Source organism: Cyprinus carpio, chromosome B24, assembly GCF_018340385.1.
Source record: "Cyprinus carpio isolate SPL01 chromosome B24, ASM1834038v1, whole genome shotgun sequence".
Classification (NCBI taxonomy): Eukaryota; Metazoa; Chordata; class Actinopteri; order Cypriniformes; family Cyprinidae; genus Cyprinus; species Cyprinus carpio.
In genome coordinates, this window is record NC_056620.1 from 16,470,361 (window position 1) to 16,487,484 (window position 17,124).

General features: G+C 38.2%; 1 protein-coding gene across 3 annotated transcripts; it reads left to right on the forward strand.

Moving 5' to 3' along the window:
* Positions 1-61: 61 nt before the first annotated feature.
* On the forward strand, positions 62-16,814 carry LOC109049150 (la-related protein 4B-like). 3 transcript variants are annotated; one of them, XM_042751603.1, is made up of 17 exons: positions 62-516; positions 2,564-2,702; positions 7,029-7,176; positions 7,270-7,425; positions 7,589-7,670; positions 8,091-8,227; positions 8,338-8,441; positions 8,534-8,644; positions 8,754-8,807; positions 8,934-9,140; positions 9,225-9,331; positions 10,743-10,989; positions 11,141-11,185; positions 11,615-11,797; positions 12,147-12,271; positions 12,900-12,999; positions 14,547-16,814. In XM_042751603.1, the coding sequence occupies exons 2-17, from the start codon at positions 2,616-2,618 to the stop codon at positions 14,808-14,810; spliced, it is 2,157 nt and encodes a 718-aa protein (XP_042607537.1). In that variant the 5' UTR covers positions 62-516; positions 2,564-2,615; the 3' UTR covers positions 14,811-16,814. The 3 variants fall into 3 exon arrangements, with proteins under 3 accessions (XP_042607537.1, XP_042607536.1, XP_042607535.1); XM_042751602.1 differs by lacking the exons at positions 62-516; positions 2,564-2,702 and adding exons at positions 4,966-5,956; positions 6,278-6,631; XM_042751601.1 differs by lacking the exons at positions 62-516; positions 2,564-2,702 and adding an exon at positions 4,966-6,631.
* The last annotated feature ends 310 nt before the right edge of the window (positions 16,815-17,124 follow it).

The window sequence follows — 17,124 nt, forward strand, 5'->3', positions numbered from 1 at the left end:
CGCGGATAGAAGAGACAGCCGTTGAGTTATTGAAAGGGCCGCAGTGGAGAGTGGGCGGGCTAGTCAATAAAGCGGCTCTGGGCGGGAGTTCGTGGTGCGGTTTGGCCGAGAGAGTGAAGCTCAACTCCGGACACAAATACACGGGGAGGGAAGAGGCGTGTGGCTCCGTTCCTTATCATATCGCAGTTTAACTAGCACGTAACGTTACAGTTATAGTTAGTCGCGTTATTCGCACTGAGACTTAAGCCGTTTTGAAGAATAACACGCATTCACTCTCGTGTTGTTACCTTCTCGACAACAAACGTTAGCCAGTCACTTAAACATCACCAAACAGACCTTTAAAGTTCACTATCAGGCCTGATATCGAGGAGCTGGTGGTATTTGGAGGCTGTTGACGGTTTTGTGGTGGTTTGAAAGTTTCCTGCACGGATTTGTGGATTTGTTTTCTAAGTTTTGTCCGTGGAAGTCAGACGCTCGGGCCGCGAACAGTCTCCCGTGCGCAGAGAGCAGAAACAGGTGAGTGGAAACTCATACGCGCGATTATCGCGCATATATAACCATGCTTTTCATCCCTGTATAGTTTCAGACAGTAATTTGATCCAATAATGAATACCTGAAGTGTTCATTTGCCATTTGAAGTTAGCAGCTTGAGCTAACTGTACAGGCTAGCTGTATTACTTATGCCAGTCTTTAGCATGTAGGCTAACACAGACACTCTTATTGTTTTTCTGTTAAATACGCAGCTTGATAGATGTTTGACACTTTTTATGTTTTGAATTTTAAAGATTTTAAAGTTTGTTTTGATATGTTTGTGCGCAGTTAACAGAGCAGGATAGTTTGGCTGGTTCAGCTAGCAGCTGTCTGTTTGTAGGTTTGGCCTGCAGCATTCATTTGCTTTGACATATGGATTGAGTTGATTTGACATCTCCAAAACATTTATGTAATTTTCAATAATCATTTAGTTTGCATATGTTTTTTTTTTTACATGCCGTTTTATAACACCGGCATTTAAATATTGGTAATTTTAAGTGGTTATGCATTGCGGTGCTGTCATGTTTACGTACTGTTATGATGTAAACATCCACCATGTGTCATTTGAAAGGACTGTCTTGAGTCAGCATTCGCATTTGACAGATTAAATGTATGTTTTTTTATGTTAACACGATCAAGTAGGTGTTAAATGCTTATATTATCTTCCCCTAGATGCGTAATTAACTCAATTTTAAAGTGCATTAAATATTTTGTTAAAGCACTAGGTAGAATGATCTTATTTGGGATGTATATGCATTATTGATGTTTGTTTACACACATGTGCCTATATAACAGTTGTTTTGATTACAGTATAAATGCCTTTTGCTCAGATTCTGTTTAAATGACTATACAAGTGTTTTAAAGAATGGGTTACTCATGAATGCAATCTTGCAGTCTGTTAAAGACCGTAATCAATTTGAGATATCTGGTATTTCAAAAAGTTTTCAGTAACAGACAGTTCCTTTTTCAGCATGTTAAGTGTTTGTAGGTTTTGATGAGGTCAGTTCATTCAGAGATGCTTTCCCCAGTAGTTATATTGACCAGTCAGCTCTACTGTACAGACTGGGGGGAAAAAACCTCAGGTTTAAGAATTTGTACCTATTGTCAAAACTGTAAGCATAAAACGAGAAGTTTTTGATTTAAAAATTATAATGGAGTTGTTTCAAGTTTTTTTTTTTTTTTTTTTTTAAATGACATATAATATTATATATAATATATACAGTTGTAAATAACACACACACACACACACACACACACATACACATATACATATACATATACATATATATATATATATATATATATATATATATATATATATATATATATATATATATATATATATATATATATATATGTGTGTGTGTGTGTGTGTGTATATATGTGTATGTATAAACACTACTGTTCAAATGTTTGGGGTCATTAAGACTTATTTGTTTTAAAAAATAATCTCTTATGCTCACCAAGGATGCTTTTGTTTAATAAATAGTAAATACAGTAAAATCGGTAATATTGTGAAATTTTTAAAATTCAAAATAGTTGTAGTTTATATATTTGTGATAGCAATGCTGAATTTTAAGCAGCCATTACTCCAGTCTTTCTTCAGTGTCACATGATCCTTCAGAAATCATTTTAATATGCTGATTTGGTCCTCAAGAACATTTCACATTATTATCAAAGTTGAAAACAGTTGTGCTGCTTAATGTTTTTGTGGAAATTGTAATTAATTTTTAAATTGAATAAAAAGTTCAGTATCTATTCGAGATGGAAAACAGCTTTACTGTCAAATACTGAATAAAAGTATTATTTATTTTACAAATCCCTTAAACCTTTGAACAATAGTGTAAGTATAAGTATAATCAGTTGATAATTGGTGTTGTTTTAATATATGTTGTGCTGTCAATATTGTTGAATCTTATAACATATTATTTGCGATGCTCCCCATTTATAGGTTGCCTTGTATATGTTGTCATTTGAATTGATTTGGTAAATGTTTGTAATTGATTTATTTCCATTGTTTCATCATCCACAGTTCCCTGGTGGTCTGGAGAGCTCTGCGTTCGGAGCTAGAACCTGGACAGCTCATGACTTCAGACCAGGAAGGAAAAACTATCGTGGAGCCACAGGTGCAGCAGTCACAGGAAGCAAAGGAGAAAGAGATTCCCCTTTTGGTAAAGTATAACCTACATATCGCCGGTTAGTCTTTTGAAGTATGTTAAATAATTGTGAATAAGGAATAAAAATCTACTAGCGAAACAACTGAGACACCCCGCCCAGCTTTGGGCGTTGTGAAAGGGCTTAACAGGCGGTTGTGTGAACCACCCTTGTGTTTTGGGACTTTGCCAAGTTGCTGATCCCATTCATACAATGCAAGAGCAGCGTCCATTGAAGCACCAATCATTGGAGAGAGTTTGCGTTTGAGTGATGGGCCCATGTGAGTCTGCTGTATAATTTTAAACTTGCTATTTTGGGTCTGGGGAGGGGGGTAAGCAGCCATAGCGTGCGCCTCTTTCTCTCTTTCCCTCTCCGAGGAGCTTGTGAGAGGAGCTAGTTTTTGTTCACTGGTTTGCATTGGTGTCCTTTCACAAATTAAAATATGGGCTGTTGTTTCAGCAAAGAACTGAACCCTAACCTGGTCAGCGAGAGAACAAGTCTTCTTCAGGCAGCCATTCCCCAGGGCTCCACAGCGAAAGACGTCAGAGACTATGCTTGGTCTGTTGCCGATCTGGCCGGAGAGAAGCCTTCTGACAATGGGAACGTGAACGCTGCTTTAGATACCAGTTGTAATGCTTCCTCCACAAACTTGTCAGCAGGTCTCAACCTCATTAAAGAGGGTGGTAACAGTGTACAGGAAGGATTGGCATTTTGGGACCCACCTGTCGGCGATCCACCTATCCACGAGGCTGCGGTCCAGAAAGGAAATGCCAGTGAAATGGGGAGAGAAGGCAGAGACAATTGCAAAATTAAGGAACCTGAAACATTGGATTCTGTGAAACGGAGAATAGCTGAAAATGCCAGAATGAGAGCAAGATGGTTTTGTGATGGTCAACAGAATTCCACAGAATTAACTAGAGATGGCAAGAGTGAGAACACCACCTTTGGACGAAATACCCTGGGCGTTAGTCCATCATGCATTTTAAAGGATCAACACTCTGGTTTCTCCGTTATTGCAAAAGAGGAACAAGTTAAGACCCTGTGGGATGTATCAAAACCTGTGTTCGCTCCACAGCATGCCAACATGCTGAGTTTCTACAGCATCTGCTTGATTGATTTAGAGGATCTCGGGAGCGAGTGTGGGCACCAGCCTGTGACAGAAGCTGACGCAGTCAGGTACGCAAATGCTCCAGCTGTCTCTGAAAAGGCTTTGTTTGATAATTCATCACTCCTGAAAGACCGCATAATATCGGGTTCAGAGCCTTCACATGAAATTACAGCAACACAACAAACAGAAAAAGGTCCCTCAGGTACATGGTCTTCAAGTCTACCTGTAAATTTAGCACTTCCAAATGAAGAACATGCCCTCTCAGATCTTCTAAAACCATTTCATGCTCAAGAAAATGAAAAGCCTTTATCTGAAAATGACGTTTCCACTCTTTGTACAGATACAGAGAACACACTTTCTCCCTCTACTGCTGTAGAGGACGCCATTGATCAACCCTCCCCCGATCTGCTGGCGCAAAATGGACAGATGTCTGTGTTGAAGTCAAGTACAGATACCGCATTGCCACAGGGGGAACCTGCTGACCTACTTAACAACCATGATCTTTATAGTAGCTCTGGTTACAAGGCCACAGATCTGGAGAGTGGTTCTGAGCTCAACATGCATAACACTGTTTTTGAAGAATCTATGTTGAGACCCCCTCAGCAAGATCTGAGTGTTCCTCCGGATGAATTAGAACTGGAAAACCAATGCAGAAATGATGATAAAAGAGAATCAATGAACATAAAGGTGGAGAAGAAACCTGTTGTGTCAGATAATATTGATTCCTTCATTTCTTCTCTTAAAAACACAGCAGATATGTCTCCAAACCTTAACGTAGCTATCGTGGAATCAGATCAATGTGTTTCCAAGAAAACCCTGACTGAGAAAGTTCTCCAAAAAATGCCTCAAGCTTTCTCAGCTGTCAGCACATCTGCATCAGTAAAGTTAGCTGAGACAGAGAACCAAGGGTTTTATTGTAAAGATGCCTCTGAAGGCATTGAAAATTTAAAGTTTTGCTCTGAAACCCCACTGACTTCTGATAAAGAAGACAACCTGTCAAAATCACCTTCGGGTTGTAGAGTTGGAGTTGAACCAAGGCAAATAGCAACACAGGAGGAGGTCATTCTGAATCCTTGCCAGTGCAGTAAATTGAAAAGTGAAGGGCAGACAAATGATTCTGACATGTTCAAAATAACACAAACTCAACATAGCTTTAAAAACACACATCATGCAGAAGATATTTGTTTAGATTTCACTTGTAATGCAAAAGAAGACAAATTGAACTTGGCTTTAAATACACTCATTTACCCTTGCTCTGTTTTTTCCACTGACCAGACAAAGATTTTGCCAGAATCTTGGGACAGTCCAAACGGGGAACAGAATGTAGAACCCAATGCAAATTTTCCAAATGCTGAACCATGTGACATAAGTCCATGTCAGCTTCCTGCAAATGCTTTTGTGAACTTTGAGCATCTGATGGAAGTCACTGGTAAATCCGAAGAAGCTGATTATCACAATGTAAGTTCTTCAAGTTCTTCTGTTTCTGATGACGTTCACACAAACTATGTACCTATACCCAGTTCTGATTGTCCTGTTGAGGAAGATCTCTTCCAGAGCAATGCCACTTGGTTTGTAAATGCATCACGCAATGATGTCTGTAATAAAGGACATCCAGAAAGCGTTGCAGTGAGTTATTTAATACAGTTGGGATTGGGAAGCGAACTGCCGGCAGAAGCACAAGAGCAAGTCATGGACAATGAAATAGGAGAGACTTGTTTACAGCATGATGAAAAGATGCATATTGCCAGCAAATGCTTCAGTGAGGATGAACAGAAGGTACTGGCTGAGATTTGTTTGTGTGCAGATGATGGTGAAACCAAATTGTCAGAACTTGAACCGCAGGGACTTGTACCAACTTTAGAGCTGCTTAATTGCCTAAATGATGGGAATAACAACAATGATTGTTTGAAAGCTGTTTGTTCTGCTAGCAGTGATGTACAAACACTTTCTCAACCACCATGCCAACCTGAAGTTTTGGAGACATTTGATTGCTCTTCATTGTCAATAAACTGCACAAGGGAAAGCACTTGCCAGTATCTGGACTCTTCTTCAGAGCATCCAGCCAGTGACACTCAGAGATCTTCAGTTACATCCATTCAGGAGCATGGAGACCCTTATGACATGGGGGAAATCAGAGATGTTGTTGACTGCGGAATTCCTCTCGTGAGTACTGCAAGACTATCACTTGAAACTGGAGATGCGCAGTCATGTGCCATACAAGGCCATGGTAGTGATTATGCTTCCGTTGAGTGCTTTACAACTACCATGCCTCATGTTTCCCAACTTATAACAAGCAGTCTTGGAGTTCTTGACTTGGATCAGTCTGACTTTAAAGTCATTGTTGGTGATATGAGTGATAAAGCTACTTATGTAAATACAGCGATTCCGTTACCAGTAGAGCCTGACCAGGTTGATGTTTACGCCACCTTGCCATCTTACGAGATATATTTTCTCAATAAAGATCAATTCACGGTTCCTGTGCAGGTGGAAAACCCTCAGGGCTCGGATGAAATGGAGGGAGAGCAAGGCATGCTGAATATGGTGTCAGACCTTCTTGGGAAATCAGAGTTGAGTGATGAGGTGGACTCTAGTAACTGCCTTCCGGTGTGGGCCAAAGAACCACATGTCCTGTTTTCTGATAACCAAATAGAGGCATGTGCGTTGGTATCAACATGGGACAACACTGTCTCTGAGGCAAGCCTTACAATGCCAAATGTTGAACGGGATGCTGAATCTGATTTCAAGACCTCTATGGGTTTCATAGCACCCTATCCTTATAACCTGTTAGCCACTGAAGGATCTTGTGTATGGGACTGGCAGAATGCTTATAGTGAACTTGTGAGTACTTCTCTAGCCAGCTTTAAGCTTGGTTATACAGTAGCCCTTAAAATTATTTGGACACTTTAGCCACTGTTAAAAGTGTATGAATGTCATTGCATTGGATAACAAAAATATCAAACCAAATGACATTTAAAAAATAAAAATATATATAAAAAATTATATATTTTTTAAAATATTTTATTACTAAGTGAGGTTGCCATCATGAAAAATTATTAGTTTTAGTCTAAAACTGACTCTGGCATCATTTGCTTGCAGATGCTACTTGGATTTTGTATTTTATGTAGTCCAGTAGATCCATATTAAATGACCACTGACTATGGTTTAGTTGCGTGACTGTAAAGGCGTTGATTCAGCTCGTACCCAATTGATAACCCATGTTTTTTGGTTTTTAAAGGAATCCTCCAAGATCTCAGACCTCAATCCCAATGCAAAGGCATGGGCCAATTACATGCCTAAACCGGAGGCCTCTGCTCCAACCTGCCCAGATTCTCAGCAGTCATGGGTAGAAGCGGCCGATGACCCATCAAACTGCATCTCAGGAGGTACACCTCCAAAAATGACTGTGTCCAAGTAAAATTGGTGTATACAGTCCTTATCAGTCTAAAGAGGTTCTGATTTGTTTTTTTCCATGCTAGGTTATAACAACAGTGAAGACAAAGGGAACTGGAATGAGGAACAGCAGGTATCTACATCTGTAGAGCTGCCCTTTGCAGCACAGCCAGAATCAGTGTACATGGGAAGCTCAGCCAGTGAGAAGGGCATTGTGTCAAACCAGAACACCAGTATGAAAGGTAATATCTTTTGGCTCTTTTGTTCATTGTTGTCAACCTACTCTTATTACAGTTGTTTAGTTATGCATTTTTACTATGACACAAGTCGGCACAATCAATCATTAAGGATTAATTACTATAGCATTGTTAAATAATGGATCATTTTTTAAATTTTTTTGTGCAGGGGTGGATGATTCCGACTCCTCCAGACAGCTCGAAGACCTTCGGGAACAGTTGAAGGCAACACTGGAGTTCTGCCTCTCTAGGTAATTACTAGCATCTTCACAACTGATCACATAGAGTCAGCTTACTGATTTGTAACTGGTCCTGTTGGGTGCACTTACCTGAAGTTCACTTTTTTAAAAAAAAAACATAACAAATCAAGAACAGTGAATTTCAGACTGTTCTGTGATATTTCATTGAGAAGTTATACATATGCAAATGCTAACTAAGAGCATTGGGATATGCTTACAAGAATCTTAGTTTTATGGCAAATGTAGGTTTGGATGTACACTACACTTTTGATCAATTTAATGCATTCTTGCTGAAGGAAATAATTAATTTAAATCTATTTAATTAAAAATCATACTGACCCAAACTTTTGAACTGTAGTGAATGTTCTTAAAAGCTTGAGGATGTCGAGTCGATGTAGGATTGATGGTGACCTGACTCTAATCCTTTTCCAGGGAGAATCTAGCCAATGACATGTACCTCATCTCACAAATGGACAGTGACCAGTATGTGCCAATAGTGACTTTGGCAAACCTTGATCAAATCAAGAAACTCACCACTGATGTGGATCTCATTGCAGACATCTTGAAAAGTGAGTCTAAAATCATCACCTTTGCACTTTTATGGTTTAGACTCTCAAAATGGGTTTGGTTACACACAGCAGATGGGTCTGACATTTAATGATGCATTTTGACTCACCAGCACTGCCTCTTGTTCAAGTGGACAAATGTGGAGAGAAAGTGCGGCCCAATCAGAACCGCTGCATCGTAATTCTCAGAGAGGTTCCCGAGGCCACTCCTCTGGAGGTATGCATCATGCATCACTCTTATTCAATAACATCTTTAATGCTCTGAGCTTTATGTTTGTGCTGTATGACATTTGGCTTTCATTTTTACAGGAAGTTGAAGCGCTATTTAAGAGCGATAACTTGCCCAAATTCATCAATTGTGAGTTTGCCTACAATGACAACTGGTTCATCACCTTTGAAACTGAGGCAGATGCTCAGCTGGTAAGCGTCTCCTTTATTTCCCCTAAATAGATCATCTCAGATTACCGCCTCAGGATTTTTAATAAGCTCTCTTCCTGTTACTAAATGTTGGCATACATCACTCTTTCAGGCATATCAGTATCTCAGAGAAGAGGTGAAAACTTTTCAAGGGAAGCCGATAAAGGTAGAGTGCAATGCAGCATATGTGACATCACTGAAGGATATTTTGTGCTATTTTTAGTGACTCAAGGTTTCTCCTTTGTCGCACTTTCAAATAAAGTTCTTTTGTCCATCTACGAATGTACTCTAGGCTAGAATAAAGGCTAAGGCCATTGCCGTCAATACCTTTGTGCCAAAGAATGGGTATCGGCCAGTGGATGTGTCCTCAAATGTCCAACAGCGTTACACCCCTTACTACATCCCACCTGTGTATGGAGCACAGCAACAGTTTCCTCTTTACAGACTGGTGACGCCTCAGGGCTGGTCAGCTACACAGAGCTACCTGGATCCAGCTCTGGTAAGTCCCATGTGTCCTGTTTGGCTCTGAGGAATATCTGAGTGGCGTCTGGGGAGGTACTAATTAGGTGTTGTCTACCAACAGGTTACTCCATTTCCCAGCCCTGCGTTCATTAATGGCTTTGCTGGTTCTCCAACGTTTAAATCAGCAACATCTCCATTAACTGTGCGACAATATGTACCTCGAAACAGGTACTTTTGTTACAGTGAAAACATCTGATATACATTTACACTACCAGTTTAAAAAAAGAAATTAATACTTTTTCAGCATGGATGTTTTAAATTGTCCAATAGTGACAGTAAAGAATTTTTTAATTTGATAAGATTTCTATTTCAAATAAATCAGGGCTGGGCAACTTCGGTCCTGGAGGGCCAATGTCCTGCAGAGTTTAGCTCTAACCTTAATTAAACACCTGTATGAAGCTTTCTAGTGATCTTAAAGCCATTCATTAGCTGGTTCTGGTGTGTTTGATTAGGGTTGGTGCTAAACTCTGCAGGACAGTGGCCCTCCAGGACCGAAGTTGCCCAGCCCTGAAATAAATGTTCTCTTGAAACTTCTATTAATTAATTTTTTTTTAAAGTGTCATGGTTTAGTGATATTGCATTGCTTTCACTTGTTTACAAAAATATATGAACACGATATGAGAAATTTTATTTCATATCTAAATTCTATATATCTGTAGGGTTTATTTGCAAAAACGGATAACTCGTTTTTTTTCAATCTTCAAAAATCATGTTTTTATTGTTATCATGTTTTTATGGTGTTAGTTAGCTGTATTTTTTTAACCTATTTAAAATAACCTTGATTAAGATTAATTGTAATGCATAATGAAAAAACATGATTTGATGATTTTGATGAGTTATCTGCTTTTGCAAATTAAGTTATTTTTTATATAAAAATAAAGAAGCAAATTACAAATCATAAGACAAATGCAATAGACACAAATTAAATATTAAATAAACTAGTTTTTCTAATACAGTAGGTTTAACATGTATACATTTATTTAATTTTTTTTTTTTTGTTTGATTAACATTGGTATTGAGCAACAGACAGGTATTTAATTAGGCTGCTGTCCCTTTAAGACCGAATGAACGTAATATACTTGCATCCGGTTTTCACCCACCTGTTGACGTTCACTTAAGCCATAACCGACTGTATTTACGTAAGCTACTCCACACGATGGGCATTTTGACAGCTGTGTGTGTATTTGACAATTAAGGCACAAGGAGAACTGATCACAGAACTGCATGTTAATCGATAACGAATTGTGATTGGATGATAATTTTGTTCTATGACAAGCTTAGTTACCTTTGATAAGGCTGTTCTTGCGTGACCGAACACTTCCACTACTCGCTCTTATCACCCAGTCATAAAGAAATTTAAAAATATGGGACAAAACATGATTTTTTTCAAAATAAGTCGGGACACTAAAAATAGAGCTGAAAAATGAGACGTCTGGTCACCTTATTTCTAAGGGATCATGTGACACTGAAGATTGCAATAATGATGCTGAAAATTCAGCTTTGCATCACAGGAATTAATTACATTTCAAAATGTATTAAAATAGAAAACAGCTGTGTATCCGTTCTTTCATTCAAACAGGAACCACAACAAAACACACATTCGACTCACAACAGAACGTGGAACCACTCTGCTGGAAAACCCTGCTGCTTTCTCTACTTTCCCTTCGGAGAGAGTTCCCAATGGGACGCGTCCCCCACAGGCTCATCTCCTGGGTAGCCGACCTCGACTACCCAGCGGTCCGTGCTATCCGCGCCGGGACCAGGTTGGAAGCGGACGAATGGAAGTGAATGGAGCCGATTACTCTCTGAACGCTGGCCGTGGAAGGTAATGCTGCACATCTGCACCAGCTGTTTATTAATTTCATACATGTTTTCGTATTCCCATATACAAAAAAGCTCATAGAGCTCTGTTTCCTTAAGGAATGGTGGTAATTTTTTCCATGTTTTTTGTTTGACTGTTTTTTGTTTCTTTTGAAAGGGGGCTATGGATACAGGAAAAGAAGAGATGACAACAAGTTTCCAGTATGTCATTTGCTTTGTTTCAGCTAACACTGCATAGACAAATGTTTTGAGTTTTACTTTTGTTATGATAGGAAACTCTGTGTACTTGAAGTAAAATATAATATGCAGTCAAGCCTGAAGGGTCTGAATGTACATTATCTTGTTTATTGCACAGCCAAGTAAAAAAATGCACATGAAAAATTGATTTGTTACTTTTTTATGACAGTGAAAAGAACCCAGAGTGATACAAAAAACATAACTAGCACATCCATGTAAAAAAGAAAAATATCAGTTGCCTTCGCTTGACCAATAAGAATAGTTTTTCTGTAGTGCCGTGTACTAATGTAGCATATTGAGGAATAGGCAAAAATTAGTTAAAAATAAATGTGCCAATGTGGGCTCAGTTTGTTGTACACATTTCAACTCTTTTTCTCAACCGGTGTTTAACAGAGAGCAGCAACACCGTCGCCCCCTCCTGTTCAGGAGCGCACTCCCTCCCCCAGCTTTGAGCTGGGTCTGTCCAGCTTCCCTCCTCTGCCTGGAGCCGCAGGAAATCTAAAACCTGAAGTAAAAACTGAAAGCAGCCTTGACAACCGACTGTCTGACATTGTCACCGGAGCAGTTAAAGACAAGGTTGACTTTCATTCAGTCTTTCATGAGTGTCTTTTGTGTTTGAGTGCTGCAGTTTAAAAAAGGAAGAGGAAAAACATTTCAGGCTTATATTTCTGAATTATAGAGAATTTACCAAATGCTCTTGGTTTTTAAATATTATACCATGTTCACAGTAGACCTTGCTGTCAGTCATAACCATGACAAGTCCTTGGGTGTTTTGAGTGTTGTAGAGTGACTAATTGTGTGTGTGTGTGTGTGTGTGTGTGTGTGTGTGTGTGTGTGTGTGTGTGTTCCTGCTGTCCAGCTGTTATGTTTGTTCATGCTGTCCTTGCTGTAGGAATTTCACAGAGGCCCCTTTGTCTCTCCACAGCCTCTAAATAAGGATGTGGTCACCAGCCGTGTGATCTCAGGGACCCCTAAAGAATCTGTGCAGGCTGCTCCTGCTGCTCAGACCCCAGTGGACTACCAACACTCACCCTCTCCAGCCGTTACAAAGTGGGTTTTCTTATTCTAAGTAACTAATCAATACATGTGACAAAATGGTTTTCACTTAAAAGTGTTGGAAGTGATTTCAGATGTTAATTAACTTTTATGGCATTTCAGCCATATGTTCTTTTAAATAGCGTACTGTTAGAAAACTAAATAGTTCACTGGCTAATGTGGATGTTACAGGCTTAAATCTTGAGAAAACCTTAATTATTATTATTTTTCTGAAGTAATTTTACCGCTGTCGCAGTGAGCGGTGTGATTTCTCAGGGTTCCGTAAGGTTGTGGGGATATTTTCATTTGTAGCATTCCAAAATAAATTGCAGCTTTCAGCACTTTGAAAGTGTTTCAAGATTTCACTTAGATAAACACCCAATTTTACTTGTCAACACTTATTTGGTAATATTCAGCAATTTGGTAGAGGTAGTGTTTACTTCTTTCACATAGAATGAGGACAGCTAATCATAAATAACTTTTACATAGAGTCTTAAAGGTACAGTACAAAATAATCATGTGAAATCACTTAACTTTTGACTAATATTATATGTGCACTTCTGCGGGAAATATGAAATGCTGGAAAACTGTAGAAAATGACACATTGTAATTATATGGACTGCTTGTTTTTCTTGTGTTACAGACCGACAACTGTAGAAAAACCTAAAGAGATGCAGACCCCTGCAGAGAAATGCTCTGAGACCCCCGCTGCTAAAACCGCACCACTGAGCAATCCAATATCGGTAAGTGTCCAGGTAGCCTCGCCATGTGGGAATCAAACCTTTTAGTAATTTATTGAATCAAAAATTGTGTAAAAACCAAAAAACAATTAGAGTATATTTAATTTTTATAGCAGAATATTCAGGTTTATATAATTATATATGTAGTTGAGTGTTAGGAGACCAAGTGGTACAGTTTGTGAATACTACTGAGCTGTTTTACCATGATTTAAATTTCTGTGGTAAAAACAAGCTCTGATGGTGGCTAGTGTAGTTTTGTGTTTTGTTTGTGTTTTTTGTTTTTTAACCAGGTTTTCAGCAGTTAAACAAATGTAAAAAAATGACGTTGGGAAAAAACCTCACCTGCTCTGTGGGTTGTACAGAAACATATGTCATATATCATATGGAACTATTGCGCTCTATTGCGTCAGCTCCTTCAGCACTTTGTGACTGGCTCAAACTCTTTAACAGCTGATATATACTAAAGTTGAAAAGTCCAGGGTCAGTAATATTATTATTATTATTATTATTATTATTATTATTATTATTATGATTATTATTATTAGGGGCCAAGCACCTAAGGTGCTTAGGCACCTATTGTAACCGTTCGCGTGTTTTCTTCTTTTTCTTCTTCAGCCGCAAGTCTATGGCAACCCATAGAACCACTTGCGGGAAAGTTGTGAAATTTGGTACACTGATAGAGGACAGCGAAAAAAGTCACCATACCAAATTACCATATCAAAGTCACCATACCTCTAACTCAAACTCTCTAGCGCCACCACTTGTCCAAAGTTGCACTCATGTTTATGCTAATAACTTTTCAACCATAAGACAGAAAATTTAAATTATTTTTTCCTCTGAATTCTTTACTCATGCCGAGTTGAATGAACTCCAAAATTAAAAAATCGCAAGGTTTAGTTTTCTCGTTATTATTATTATTATTATTATTATTATTATTATTATTATTATTATTATTTGTTTTTTTAAAAGAAGTGAATATTTTTATTCGGCCAAGACACATTAAATTGATCAAAGGTGAAAGTAAAACATTTATAAATATCTATTATTTCTAAATATTTCTTTTTCAAATAAATAATGTTCTTTTGAAATTTCTATTAATCAAAATTCTGGAAAAATGTATCACAGTTTCCACAAAAATATAAGGCAGCACAACTGTTTTCAACATTGATGATGATAATAATAATACACTTTTCTTGAGCATATAATCAGTATATATTATTACACTGAGGACTGGAGGTAATGGCTGATGACTATTCAGCTTTGCCATCACAGGAATAAATTATATTTTAAAACAGAACATTTTAAAATATTACTTCATTTTTTTTATTAAATAAATGCACCCTTGCTGAGCAAAAGAGACTTCTAGATAAAAGATCCTGTTCATGTTCTTTAATGTACGCAGATGGTTTAAAGCCTCTTGTTATGCAACATTTTGGTTACAAAGAACGACATTATGATTTACATTTCACAATGCAGTAATGTGTAAATGATAACCTAAATTGAATGATTTGATTTGATTTGATTTTATTAATTTTTTTGTGTTTAACCAGGAGCCCCGGAAGCCAAGCTATGCAGAGATCTGTCAGAGGATAAGGGAGGCACCAACACAGCAGCCATCAGCAGATCCCCGGCCTCTCAGCTCCACCACTGAAGACATCAAGACTTCTGACTCGGCAGAACGCAGATGCAGAGAATCAGCGCCCGCACCTGCCAAATCTGCAGCGACCACTTGTCCCAGAGAGACAGTGAAACCTCCACAGAGCAGCGGAGAACGAGCGAGCGGTGGCACGACAGCTTCCTTCCACCAATCCTGAGGGCCTCGGCTTTGCTTTCAGGACTGAACGGGAACGAAAACTTTGTCAGGGCTGCTCAAAAAACAAACAAACAAACAAAAAAAGTCCCTCTTATCTCACGGTCTCTGTGAGTGCACACACAGACAGACAGCTTGTCACTGGAATCAGGGCCTACAGACAAAAGCACTTGTGCATAAGGGTTCTCTGAATATTTTTGTTGTCCTTTCTGTCGTTTTGTTTTTCGATTTACAAGATCTTTAGTTGTTTTCCAAGGAAAATGGGATTAATGAACCAGCATCAGTTGGAGATTAACTATTTAAAAACATTTGTCAGAGCTCACCTTTATTTTGGGGTTAAAACTTCAAGTAGTGCTGTTGGGAGGAAATACTGATTTTTGAATAGTGCTGATCCTGAAACACTTTATTTTTGTGTGTTTTCTTTCCTTTTTTTAAACTGATATGTATATAATTTTGCTAACTTTTGAGTGTCTTGGTGCCGAGGCGATTCTGAATCTCGACGGCCCCAGCCTTTACAACTGCATGAGTGAGACTTTCGTGTAAATCTGTTTTGTTCCGTTTTTATGTTTGGATGTTCCAGCACTGGAGTGACGTTTTTGTTTTTGTTCAGTTTTTTTTGAGCTCTGAATTATTTTTTTACATGCTTATCCTCTATCAAAGTGTACTGATGTGATATTGTAGCAGGTGTATGTATACCTGTTCTTGTGTGCATGCTTTCTTTTACGTTTTCTTCTTTTCTTTTTAACTTTTTAATGGCACACATTGGTTTGCTGTATCATTTCTTTTCTGTTTTTCCCTACTCGCCGATAGTTTGGGAAGAATCCGCTCTGATGCCTCTTCATTCGATTCTGAAAGATCTTCACACTGCAAAGTCCTCAGGTTGCGAGGGGTGAAGTGTTCATGTGCCTAGTCTGCTGTGATCTCAATGATAGATGGCTATATTATTTGCTTCTTAGCTTCGTTTGCTATCCCAGTGTGGTGCTATGGTTCGTCACATGGTTACTTTGGTGCTTTTATCTATAGAAATGAAGGGAAAGACACTGACATGCACCAACGTCTATCGTATGACCTTCACCGATTCACTTTCATATCACCACAACTATACGAGTGGGATTCTGTACATTTTGTATAGTGACGTATACATCAAGAGCAAAAAGATCTGAGCCTTCAGCACACATGGACCAGCGCTGTTTTGTGGGGTTTCTCCTTTATGCAGACTTTGCGTTTCAGTGTCACTCTCGGTCATGCTGTTCATTAGTTAAGTTCATTGGTTCTCGTTGGAGTTTGAAATCGTCTTGGGCCGAGCGAGACAGTCCGTTTTTTTTTTGTTTTGATGTCTTCCTGCAGCGTGGAGTACGTGCAGAATGCTTTGAGATGTTCGTCATGGCGTATGTTGTTTATATTCTCTTGTATTTTCCCTGTGAGTATTTTTTTTTTCCTCGGTTAATCAAAAAAAAAAAAAAAGTTTTTGTTGATTTTTCTGACTTTCTGAATGCAACTGATCATTTTTCCATCAATAAATGAAGCATACCATGGATAAAGTAATGAAGGTTTCTTTACATGAACCTTTAAGATGTTCAAAAAAAGAAACAAACAAAAAAAATAAACATCACATAAATTAACAGTGTTTGAAAACTTGAATTTTATTTAAACTTGAAAAAAATGTCTCTGCCTTAACTTTTTAGATGACAGTTTGGAGGTTTTTTGTTTGTTGTTTTCTTTCAATTCCCAAAGTGGAGAAAAAAGGATGATGTGGTTGAGGCGTCACGAAGCCTTCATCACTACATTTGTGTAGCACAATACTTTTGGGATTGAGATGGGATTCTCGTTTTGTTTTGTTCTCCTCTGTGTAAATGCTTGTAGTCTAAACTGTAGTACATGTATACACTCGGATGTGTGTGCTTTCTCTGTACAGATGTAAATAATTGGAAAATGTTAAAATGGTACCCTAAAATTGGTTATGAGAAAATGTATGGAAAAAAATAAATAAATGTTAATGAGGAACTTGTGTGTTTAAGTAGACTTGGTTTTTATTCTCAATGTTGGCATGATCTTGTGGTCACCACCAGTATGACCACAAGGTGGCATAAAATAAGCAGTAATGGAGATATTGTGTTTAAGTCTTCAGGACCAGTAGAATAAAAGATCTCCAGGTATTTGATTGTGTATTTCATTATCAGTCTGAACTCACAACCACTTACAATAATACAAAACTATCAGTATATAGATAATATTCTATTACAAGTAATATTATTAGCAAAACAATTTGAGATAAATAGCAAAATATTATATAGAAAATGCACATGCATCTTTTAGTG